The sequence below is a fragment of the Ziziphus jujuba genome, chromosome 10 (assembly GCF_031755915.1).
Source record: "Ziziphus jujuba cultivar Dongzao chromosome 10, ASM3175591v1".
In the NCBI taxonomy this organism is placed as follows: Eukaryota; Viridiplantae; Streptophyta; class Magnoliopsida; order Rosales; family Rhamnaceae; genus Ziziphus; species Ziziphus jujuba.
In genome coordinates this window covers 21,296,076-21,307,715 of record NC_083388.1, presented here as the reverse complement: position 1 = coordinate 21,307,715, position 11,640 = coordinate 21,296,076, and the positions used below count along the sequence as shown (strand labels likewise).

General features: G+C 30.6%; 1 protein-coding gene across 3 annotated transcripts; it reads right to left on the bottom strand.

The window, feature by feature from the left end:
* Nucleotides 1–9,515: 9,515 nt before the first annotated feature.
* LOC125420150 (putative F-box protein At3g24700) lies at nucleotides 9,516–11,373 on the bottom strand. Of its 3 annotated transcripts, none has more exons than XM_060812452.1 (2): nucleotides 11,178–11,373; nucleotides 9,516–10,752 (listed from the first exon to the last, which is right to left on the bottom strand). In XM_060812452.1, the coding sequence occupies exon 2, from the start codon at nucleotides 10,744–10,746 to the stop codon at nucleotides 9,625–9,627; it is 1,122 nt and encodes a 373-aa protein (XP_060668435.1). In that variant the 5' UTR covers nucleotides 10,747–10,752; nucleotides 11,178–11,373; the 3' UTR covers nucleotides 9,516–9,624. The 3 variants fall into 3 exon arrangements, with proteins under 3 accessions (XP_060668435.1, XP_048322620.1, XP_048322619.1); XM_048466663.2 differs by having other exon boundaries at nucleotides 9,516–10,747; nucleotides 11,178–11,371; XM_048466662.2 differs by having other exon boundaries at nucleotides 9,516–10,756; nucleotides 11,178–11,367.
* Between the last annotated feature and the right edge of the window lie 267 nt (nucleotides 11,374–11,640).

The following is an 11,640-nucleotide window of genomic DNA, read 5'->3' as shown; positions in this document are numbered from 1 at the left end:
TCAAACCAAAGCAATGTTCTCTCATGTTTTGTACCGTGAAAATATTAACCAGTAATTAATTCCTTTGCAGTATACTTGTTCCGAATAATGCGATCGACTTCTGTTGGCATCTCAATCTCTCTCCAACAATCACTAGTGCTACTTAAACTGTATATTCCAGCTTTGTGATTATAATCATGTTTCAGGGTAACCAACTACTTCCTTGTGATCTTAACAACCTTGTATTCATTAACTATGGAATCATAGCCAAATCCTGTTCCTCCTTCAAAGCATTTTGGAAGGGCCTGGATGTTGAAGAAGCTTCATTTCCTTGGGTTGTGGGATTCCATGAAATAATGTCATTATGAAGGGATGATAAGACAGCCTAAAGATGCCATTACAATGAGACTCTACACATATATATAGCCAATGGTGGCTCAAAAAATGTGATTGATCACATGATCATTATTTATTAGGAAATTAAATATTCGGTGAATGAGGCACCGCATCTACTAATTAATAAGATGTACTAGAGGATATATATTGATGTAATGGTGTTAGAATTGTTGTCTTTTGATATGGGTTTCTACTGCTAAATATATAAATATCAAATACACATACACAAAAAGAAGATGATAGAAAAACTTGTTAGTCGAGGCAAGAATTTGTTTATTTGGCTTGAAGATAATTTTTGCCCCACACTGGTGCTTAATGGATTGATAGATGGTGAATGTTTCCCAGAATACAATGACTACTTTATGATAATAGTAGCACTCCAATTTATCAGAAACAACAAACAATTTTGTGTTTTATTTTCTCTCTGTTTTATGAATGAATGATGCAAAAACTAAAAATTATGACTATTTCTTTCTGTTATTATATTTTAATCCTAGAAAGATAATGTTATATAGGAAGGGTTGTATCTATATGAAGAAACCCAATACTTCAGAATGTATGAAGCGTTAAAAGTTGCTTTGTTTCCAATAACAGACACCTTTCTACTCCGAAAACGTGTTCTTTCACTATAACACTGTTTCTTATTATTTTATTTATTTTAAAGTAAAACTTTATAATTTTAAATATTATGGCAACCAAATAAATAAATGATATTTATAATTTCTATTCTCAAATTCCTACAATCCCTACATGAATAGAAATTAATGCAAGATGACTATGCAAACATTAGAGAGAGTTTAACGAAAAAAAACTGCATCAAGATAGATAGCTTTTGGCCGTGAATCTTTCTTAGTGAATAGTTACAGAGTTTACTAATCGATCAATTTGCATAATGCTTTGAATTGTCAACTTTTGATGTAAACTGATACAATAACCATCACACAATTCCTTTTCTGTACAAAATTTGTTCTCATTGTTGTGTTCATTTTGCCCTTAAACAACCTGGTTTTCATAAGTGCTTAGAGAATTATGCCTTTTATAATTCTCATAGAAGCGACCCCATTTTTACACTTATATAGGTGACTGTCTATAAGAAATATCCTACTATATTTAACTTGGATTTTCAAGATATAGATATCATTAAAAGCATAGCTTATCCTAATAACACGCTGCAGGCAATGCTGTTTCACCTTAGAAATGGGAAGAAGTATTTTCTCTTTTAATACTTCACAGTATTTCTTATGAATCATACATACTTACGTTTTCCCATTGAACCTAGACCCTGGGATCTCCATTTAGCTAGGTTGGGTTTCTGTTTATGATGATTCATTAGATTTAGGCTTTAATCCCATTCCCCTCGATGACTTATAAACTTGCTCTCTAGACAAACCTTTAGTAAGTTGATCTACTAGGTTGTCTTTTAATTTTATATATTCAATATTTATAATTCTGTTAGAGAGAAGTTGTTGAACAGTATTATGTCTTCGACGTATATGCTGAGATTTACCATTATACATATTATTTTGTGCCCTACCAATTGCTGATTGATTATAACAATGAATACATATAGCAGGTACAGGCTTTGACCAATTTGGAATGTCTTCTAAAATTTTTTAAGCTATTCGGCTTCTTCTCCAGCTTTATCTAAAGCTATAAATTCAGATTCCATAGTTGATTTCACAGTACAAGTCTGTTTTGAAGATTTCCATGACACATCAGCACCTCTAAGTGTAAACACATATCCACTTGTAGACTTTGAGTCTTTTGTGTCTAATATCCAGTTAGCATCACAATATCCTTCTTACACAGCAGGATATCTTGTATAGTGTAACCTATATGTCATTGTATATCTTAGGTATTTCAAACTCTAATTAACGCTTTCCAATGATCTTTATTTGGGTTACTAGTAAATCTGCTTAACTTATTAACAGCATAAGCTATATCTGGTCGTGTGCAATTTGAGATATACATTAGGCTTCTTATAATTCTGGAGTATTCCAATTGATATACACTTTGACCATGATTTTTAGCTAAGTGTAAAGTTATGTCAACAGGAATCTTTGCTGGACCTCCATCATACTGATCAAATTTCTCAAGTACATTTTTAATGTAATGAGATTGTGACAAAACTATTTCATCTAATGTCTTAGTAATTTTAATACCTAAAATCACATTAGCTTCACCAAGATCTTTCATATCTAACTTATTAGTCAACATCTTTTTAGTAGCTTTAATAATTTCCATATTGCTACCTATTATTAGCATGTCATCTACATATAAGCAAATCATGACATACCATTTTTGAGTGCTTTTATAATATACACATTTATCACACTCATTAATTTTGAAGCCATTTGTCATCATTACACTATCAAATTTCTCATGCCATTGTTTTGGTGCTTGTTTTAATCCATACAATGACTTAGCCAGTTTGCACACTTTCTTTTCTTGTCCTGGAACTATAAACCCTTCTGGTTGTTCCATATAAATCTTTTCTTCTAGATCTCTATTTAAAAATGCAGTTTTTACATCCATTTGATGTATTTGAAGATTATACAAAGCTGTTATTGCAATCAAAATTTGAATTGATGTAATTCTAGTTACTGGTGAATAAGTATCAAAATAGTCCAAGCCTTCCTTTTGCTTGTAACCTATAGCCACCAGTCTAGCTTTGTATTTATCAATGGTACCATCTGGTTTTAATTTTCTTTTAAAAATCCACTTATAACCCAATGGTTTAGTACCAGGTGGAAGATCTACCAACTCCCATGTATGATTTTGCATTATAGAATTAATTTCACTATCAATTGCTTCCTTCCAAAATGGAGCTTCAGGAGTTGACATTGCTTTTTTGAAGGTTTGAGGTTCATTTTCTAACAAATAAGTCATAAAATTAGGACCAAATGACTTAAATGCTTTAGTTTTCTTACTACGTTTTGGTTCATCCTCTTTTCCTTCATTTGTGTCTCTTCGAGTTTGATTACTAGTAATCATATCCTCATGAGACCTTTTTAGTGAACTATCTATTTTTCCTATTTTGTAAGGAAAAATATCTTCAAAGAAAGATGCCGTTCTCGATTCTATAATGGTGTTGACATGTATGTCATGAATATCAGATTTATACACCAAAAATCGATATGCACTACTATTTTGTGCATATTCAATGAAAATACAGTCAATAGTTTTAGGTCCTGTATTAACCTTTTTAGGAAAAGGTACTACAACTTTAGCAAGACATCCCCACATTTTCATTTACTTATATGTAGGTTTTTGACATTTCCATAACTCATATGGTGTTTTATCTAATTTCTTATGAGGTAACTTATTTAGAATTGAATTAGAAGTCAATAAAGCTTCTCTCCACATATTTTGTGGTAAACCAGACATAAGCAATAAGGAATTCATCATTTCTTTTAAAGTACGATTTTTCCGTTCAGTTATACCATTTTGTTGTGGTGAATAAGGAGCGGTCGTTTGGTGTATAATACCATGCTCTAAACAGAATTCCTCAAAAGGTGATTCATACTCACCTCCTCTATCACTCCTCAAAGTTTTTATTTTCTTGCTTAGTTGGTTTTCTATCTCATTTTTATAATGTTTAAACATTTCAATTGCTTCATCTTTGCTTCGCAATAAATAAATATAACAATATCGTGTACAATCATCTATAAAAATAATAAAATACTTTTTTCCACCTCTAGTTTGTATATATTTTAAATCACATGTATTGGTATGGATTAATTCTAGAGGTTCTGTACTCCTTTGTGCATTTGAAATGGGATTCTAGTTAATTTAGCTTCTACATATGTTTCACATTTATGATTAGAGTCAATCTCAAATTTAGGTAATAAGTCCATGTTTATTAATTTGTGTAGTGAATCATAATTTACATGTCCCAACCTATCATGCCATAAATTAAATGACTCCACAATATAAGTAGAAGATTTAACTTTGTTATTATTAATAGGAGGTACAATAGTCATTACATTCATTTTAAATAGACCATCAGTCAAATACCCGTTTCCCACATACATCCCATTTTTAATGAGTACAAATTTATTAGCCATAAAGAATAACTTTCCGGATGTCATCTTTAGAACTATTTTTCCTTGACCTTCAATTTTAGATGTTGAGGAATTTCCCATATAAAGATGTTCTCCTGTGTCCACACCATGATAAGTAATAAACATGTTCCTATTGGAACATATGTGTCTAGTAGCACCTGTATCTACTCACCATTCTTTGTTATTACAAACTAAATTCACTTCAGAAATTACAGCAGTAAGGTTCATTTCTTCTATGTCAATTGACAATTTATCTTCCTCTGTCTGTGTGCTTGAGATTTGTTCTTCTTGTAGTTACTTTCTACTTTTCGATTTGTACATTCATTTGCACGATGACCTTGCTTGTTGCACACAAAGCATTTCCCTTTGAATTTCTTTGCATTCCTTTGGCTATTATTTTGCCTAGAATACTTTCTCTTTTTTCCATTTTTCTGTCCATTCTCAATCACATTGGCTTTGGCTTCCAGGTAATGAATTTTGATCTTCTTTTCAGAGCTTCGATTGTCTTCTTCAATTCTAAGACGAACAATTAGATCTTCAAGACTTATTTCCTTATGTTTATGCTTCAAATAGTTCTTGAAATCTTTCCAAGAAGATGGCAACTTTTCTATAACAGCAGCAACTTGAAAAGATTCACTCAAAATCATCTTTTCAGCATGTATTTCATGAAGAATCAATTGTAGTTCTTCTACTTGGTTCATAACAGTTTTAGAATATACCATTTTGAAATTTAAAAACCTTCCAACCACAAATTTCTTCATGTCAGTATTCTCAGTTTTATATTTCTTATTCAAGCATTCCCAAAGTTCTTTGGAAGTCTCAATTGGACTATACACATTATATAGTGTGTTGTCCAAACCAAACCATTGAGGATGTAATTCTTGTCTAGAAAATCTCCATGTTTCCATGCATCCACAGCTGCTACAGTTGTCCTATCTGTTCCATTCTCGTTAAGAATAGGAGCATTCTCATTCAAAAACTTTGCCAAATTCAAGGTTGTGAGATAAAAAAGCATTTTTTGTCACCATCTTTTAAAATTTACACCATTGAATTTTTCGAGCTTCTTTCCATGATTCACATGAGCAGGAATAGAATTTTGGTTTGTATTTGCCATCTGTCTGTTAACAAAAGTTACAGATCAAGTTACTTTAAAAAGTATACTTCAAAATTTTGCACAAAATAAAGTATCCAAAACATTTTAAGCAAAAGTAAAACTTAATAATCAAAATTTATATATATAAAACAAACTACACAACTTTAGATATATATATATATATAAACTAATATTGATCATTGTATATATATATATATATGTATATATATAATATCATATAAATAGCATACACATGTATAAGAATATTAAAACCAGAGTAAGTAAAGGAATTATTCTAACAATATAAATACGTGAAGATAATATGAAAGCCTCAGTCCACGTATACAATTGATTAGCCAGAAACTATTACATATAAGCACCGAACAGAGACCAAAAGAGACCAAATCAATATATATATATATATATATATATATAAACATAAGAATTGACCACTCGGCCAACTGCACTAATTGTTACCAAACAATATTAATATATTTTATATAAATGTCCAACAGAAATCAAAGCAAGTAAAGAGGATATATATATATATATATATATAACCAATTGCCAATTAATTAAAACAAAACACTATATATATATATATATATTTTAAATGAATGAATCGGATGAAACAAAAAGAAGATATTTAAGGATGTTTATATATGTGTCTATTAGATGAAAAACAGAGAGACACGTTTCAAATGGCAATTAGTACAAATAAGAATTGATTTAAAGAAAGAAAGCATAGAACCTGAATAAAGTAATCAGTTTAAAACTATATATATAAAGGCAAATAAACCAGAAGGTACAAATAACATATATGTTTACATTGACAGTAGAAAGCCAGATAAGAATAACTCAGTCCATGAATGCGTTAATATATATTAGTATATATATAATTGTTTATGATAAATGCAGATATATAATACGATTCAATTTGAAATTAAAACACGTTGCAATTGGCAATTGAAAGAAAACAGAGCACACAACCCGTTTCAAACGGCAAAGTAAAGAAAACAGAGCACACTTTATTAATCAATTCGTAAAGGTGAACAGTAAGAACAGTAAATTTCCAACGGGATGAACTTATAGAACAAAGAAAAATTGATAGTAGAAACACATAGAAAATTGTCTTAAGATTGTTGCCTTTTGATATGGGTTTCTATTGCTAAATACATAAATATCAAATACACATATACAAGTAAAAGATGATAGAAAAATCTGTTAGTCGAGGCAAGAATTTGATTTTTTTGGCTTCTGTTCCATACTGATGCTTAACGGATTGATAGATGGCGAATATCTGCCCAGGATACAATGACTACTTTATAAAAATAGTAACACTCTAAATTCTTAGAAACAATGAACAAAATGTTTCACTCACTCTGTGTTTTATGAATGAATGATGCAAAAACTAAAAATCATGACTATTTTTTTCTGTTATTATATTTTAATCGTAGAAAGATAATATTATTATAGAAAGGATTGCATCTATATGAAAAAACTCAATGATTCAGAATGTACAAAAAGTTAAAAATTACTGCATTTTCAATAACAGGCATCTTTTCACTCTAAAAACGTATTTTTTCATTAGAATATTATTTTTTATTATTTATTTATTTTAAAATAAAATTTTAAAATTTTAAATATTATGGCAACCAAATAAATAAATAATATTTATAATTTCTATTAAAAAATTCCTACAAGAATAATGGAGATGCTTGGTTGCCAATGCTGAATGCTTGATGATTGTACAACAGATGACTTCATGGGTAATCTCAACAGGATTTCCAATACTACCTCTTCTGGCACACTCACTTTTTTTTTTAATGTCTGATATATAAATTTGCATATTCAATGACTATATTTGACAATTTTCCTTCAGAAATTCAATAATCCAGAATGTATGCTGTGAAATCGAAAGGGAAAGATATTATAATCCATATTATTTAAAAAAAATTAAAAAAAAATCATACATGTGTTTTAGTGCTCATGTATTAAATTCAAAAATCACAATTAAATGAATCCAATCAACAACAATTAACCTATTTTTTTCCTTTTGTTTTTTCGGAAAACTATATAGATTATTTGTAAAGAAAGTTGAGAGTGGTATAGAAATTACCTTTATGATATTAAAAGAAATTACCTTTGCAAGGATTTAAATTTTTTACCAAATAAATAAATAAAGGAGGAAAAAATAAAGAGAATTTCTCCTCTTTGTAATTTTTTTTTCTTTTTTGGGTAATAATTCTCCTCTTTGTAAACTAACTCGAACAAATAGTATTTCCTCGTTGTAAACCTGATTAACATGTAACAAAATAAAAAAATAATAAAAAAAATCCTGATCAACATGATACCTTATCGGGGTCGGACCTGAGCCTCACCCTAAATGGGGCGGGCCGGGAGTGAGGGCCCATGGTTAGGGAGATAGCTGGACAAGAGAGGAGACAAATTCATATACAAGTAATCAATCTTTTTATTTTTTCCAGCAAAAAAACTAATCAATCTTTTTATTTAACTTTTTATTAGCATTTAAGTTTTCCTTTAGGAAATGAAATTAACCAACTTTAATTATGTTATTGAAAAATGCTAAATGCTATTTGTTATCGTTGGTAAACAATAAAACAATTTAAATAATTATCTTTAAAAAGTTTAATTTTAAAATTTTAATATAAAAATAATAAAATTAAATGTTTTAATTAAAATTTTTTATGTAAGTTAGTGCCTTCATTTACATATATATATATATATATATATATACATATAAATCAGTCAAAATTTATGAATAAAAGTCAACATACTCTATAAAACTTATAAATTATATAATAGAGAGTTCAGTTGACAATGACCACTTTATTGTTTTTTTTAATCGAAACCAAAACTCTAAACAAAAGAGTAATCATAAGTAGCACCAACAAGCATCTTTGCAATTCACGCTCAAAGAAAACTAGCATCTTTTAATATATAGATTTCTTTTTTGCTCAATTTTTCTCACTGCATCTTTCATAAAGTTGAGGCAGTCTGCAAATGTGGATATATATATGATCTATTTGTTGCCTTTCTTTAGTGAAACCAAACTCTTCACATAAGGTGTAAGCATAAAGAATACCCTAAATGTAGCACGAAAAGGGAAGATTGATTTCTGATCATCTTTGTGTTAAGATTATAGGAGAAAAGCTTTTGTTCATCCTCAAAATGGAGTTTGATCACTCTTCCAAAATGAAAGTGCCATTTGTGAAGCAAATTGTCCCAGTCGTTTCAGGTTTGGTCCAAAAGCGATCATCCACGCCAGCACCACATTTAAATAGGATAAGTTCTAGTATATATAGGACAACAAAGCAACGGTGTCGTTCCACAAGATCAGCCTCATACAGTTTTCGACGAAAATAAACTATGAAAAACACACTGTTCTGTTTCTCAATTTTTCTCTCATGATAATTTTGAGTTCGAATCCTGATCTATTTCATATAATTCATTATGTGTCTCTATAGGTTCGGTTCAGTACCTCTGCCTCATATACGAACTCTTTTATTTAACCTCTAATTAGCAGAGATCTATGTACTGTTTCCTCAAGTTTACAAGGTCGAATCTCTACTTTTAAATATTAAAAAATGAAAAATTGGCATTCTCAATTATTAAGATCATAAAAGAAAGCCAAAGGTGAAACGAAAAAATTAAATTACCAAATTACTTGGTAGTAATATATTTGCTTGAAGCCTTGATCTTTTCAAACATCATAAATCACGCATTGATCAAGTGAAATATTCATGTATAAAGTTTTCTTAAGCATTCAAATTTTAATAATAATTTTTGAAGCGTTTACCTCTAGGAAGAAATACTCTTTCTGTACATCTACAAATAACTAATTTTCCTTTTTATGCTTCCATACATAAGAATATCGCTTAAAAGAAATTCAATGTTCTTCCTAAAACAAAACAAATAAAAATAAAAAAATAAAATAAAAATGAAACATTAATGCAAACATAAAAACATGAAAACCATACGCTTCAATTACAAATGAAGCTTAATTAATTTTCACAGAATCCTCTGCTTCACATGCTCAAAAGGAAAAAAACATATGCATATTCCAATTATTTATCTTCGAAAAAACTTGAGGCAGGCTTCAAATGTGGATAAACGATCGAGTTTGGTACCTCTCTTAAGTGAAACCAGACTCTTCACATAAGGGTAAGCACCTGCAAAACTTGTAAGCTTAGTGCCAAACGAAATGTTTCTGATCTTTTTTGTGCGAAGATTGTAGGAGACCAATTCTCGATTTCCATCCTTAAAAAGGAGTTCATCCCTCTTCCAAAATGCCATTGCTATGCTTAAGGACAGCGGTCCAATTGTTTCAAGTTTGGTCCAACAACAACCATTAAGCACCCACATTTCAATGGCTATACTAGCAGTCGGAAACACTCTAGGATATGACAACAAAACAATGGTGTCATTCCGCAACACCAGCCTGTTATTCTTCTCATATATTCCTTCCTTTTCATTAGCACTAAGCGGCAACTCTATGGTACCAAATTTCTCATCAGACATATCAAACCAAAGTAAGGTTATCTTATCTTGAACGTTCAACGTTAACCAGTAACAAACTCCTTTGCAGTAAACATGTTCCTGAATGCTATGACCGATTTCTATTGGCATCTCAATCTCTCTCCAACAATTACTACTCATAGTATATATCTCAGCTTTGCAAGAACAATATGATGGAATACTGACAACCTTGTATTCATTAGCTTTGGAATCATACCCAAATCCTTCCCCATGTACAGGGTAATACCTTGGACTGGGTAGAAGCTTCACTTCCTTGATGGTGGGATTCCATAAAATAGTGCCTACAAAAGGGACTAAAGACACCATGAAGATGCCATTACAATGAGACGTCACAAACAGATAATGTGGTGGCTTGGATTCTTCTTCAACAACATAATTCATCACATCGCCGCCATGGTGGCCAACATCTTGGTTTGTCAAGGTGCATATCACATAGTCCTTGGCTAAGCCACTTGGTCCAGTGAGCAAGAGTGTTGTTGTAGAGGATGGTACAATGGTGGTAGAATAATGGAAATGCCTGGTCGCAAATGCCGAGTCTTTGATGAGAGTGTACCACCTTTTGCACACCAGCTTGGATTGGATAACAGACTCTGCGGGTAACCTCAACAGGATTTCCAACACCAGCTCTTCTTCCAATTTGCAAATGCGCCCCATTCTATGCTTCCTTAGAATTTACAGTTTCAAATTTCAATCCAATCAACCACCCAAAAGTTTAAAAAAAATAAAAAATCAAAAACTAAAAAACTTCACACATATGTTTTAGTGCTCTTGTATTAAGTTCAAAATTCACAACCACAAGAAAATCCAATCTACCAAACAATCTACCTACAAATCCTCTACTCCAGATTAAAAAAAAAAAAAAAAAAAAAAAAAAAACTTCATACATATGTTTGACTGTTTTAGTGCTCTTGTTGTATTGAGTTCAAAATTTACAACTAAAAGAAATCCAATCTACTAAACAATCTACAGTTTGTTTGTTTTTTTTTTTTTTTTTTTCCTTTAATTTATTTTTTTATCAAAAAGAAAAAAAGATTATAGAAAATATCTGTAGAGAAATTTCACAAATTAGATAGAGGTAAAATCACCTTATTATTACGTAACACCAGAAGAGGATGTTTGGGCTCTGTTGTTGTACAGTTGGCCGTCAGGAGTTCTCTGCTTCTCGGCGGATCGGATGCAGAGGGATGCGAACAACTTTTTTTTTTTTTTTTGGGGCTAAAAATTTGTATAAATTCTTATTTTATTATAAAACAGATCCCAAAATATCTTGTCCGATTGGACCCGAGATACCCTAAATGGGTCGGGTAGTGGGTGTACTGAGCAGGGCAAAGGAAATTATAAAATATCTTAACGGAGTAGCATCGTCTTTTTGTAGCTTTAGAATTAGCAAATGGCAACCCATTCCATACTATATCATTCATCTTGTGTTGCTCTTTTTTTTTTTTTTTAATAAATTTTTTGGTAATGTTGTGTTGCTCTTGTTTGATATCTATAAGCCAGTTAATCTCTAGTTAACAATTGGAATTATTAAGATTAAAAAAAAAAAAA

Bases quoted from the DNA above. Each gene is read 5' to 3' on its own strand.
- LOC125420150 (XM_060812452.1), bottom strand. From the start codon at position 10,746: ATGGGGCGCATTTGCAAATTGGAAGAAGAGCTGGTGTTGGAAATCCTG.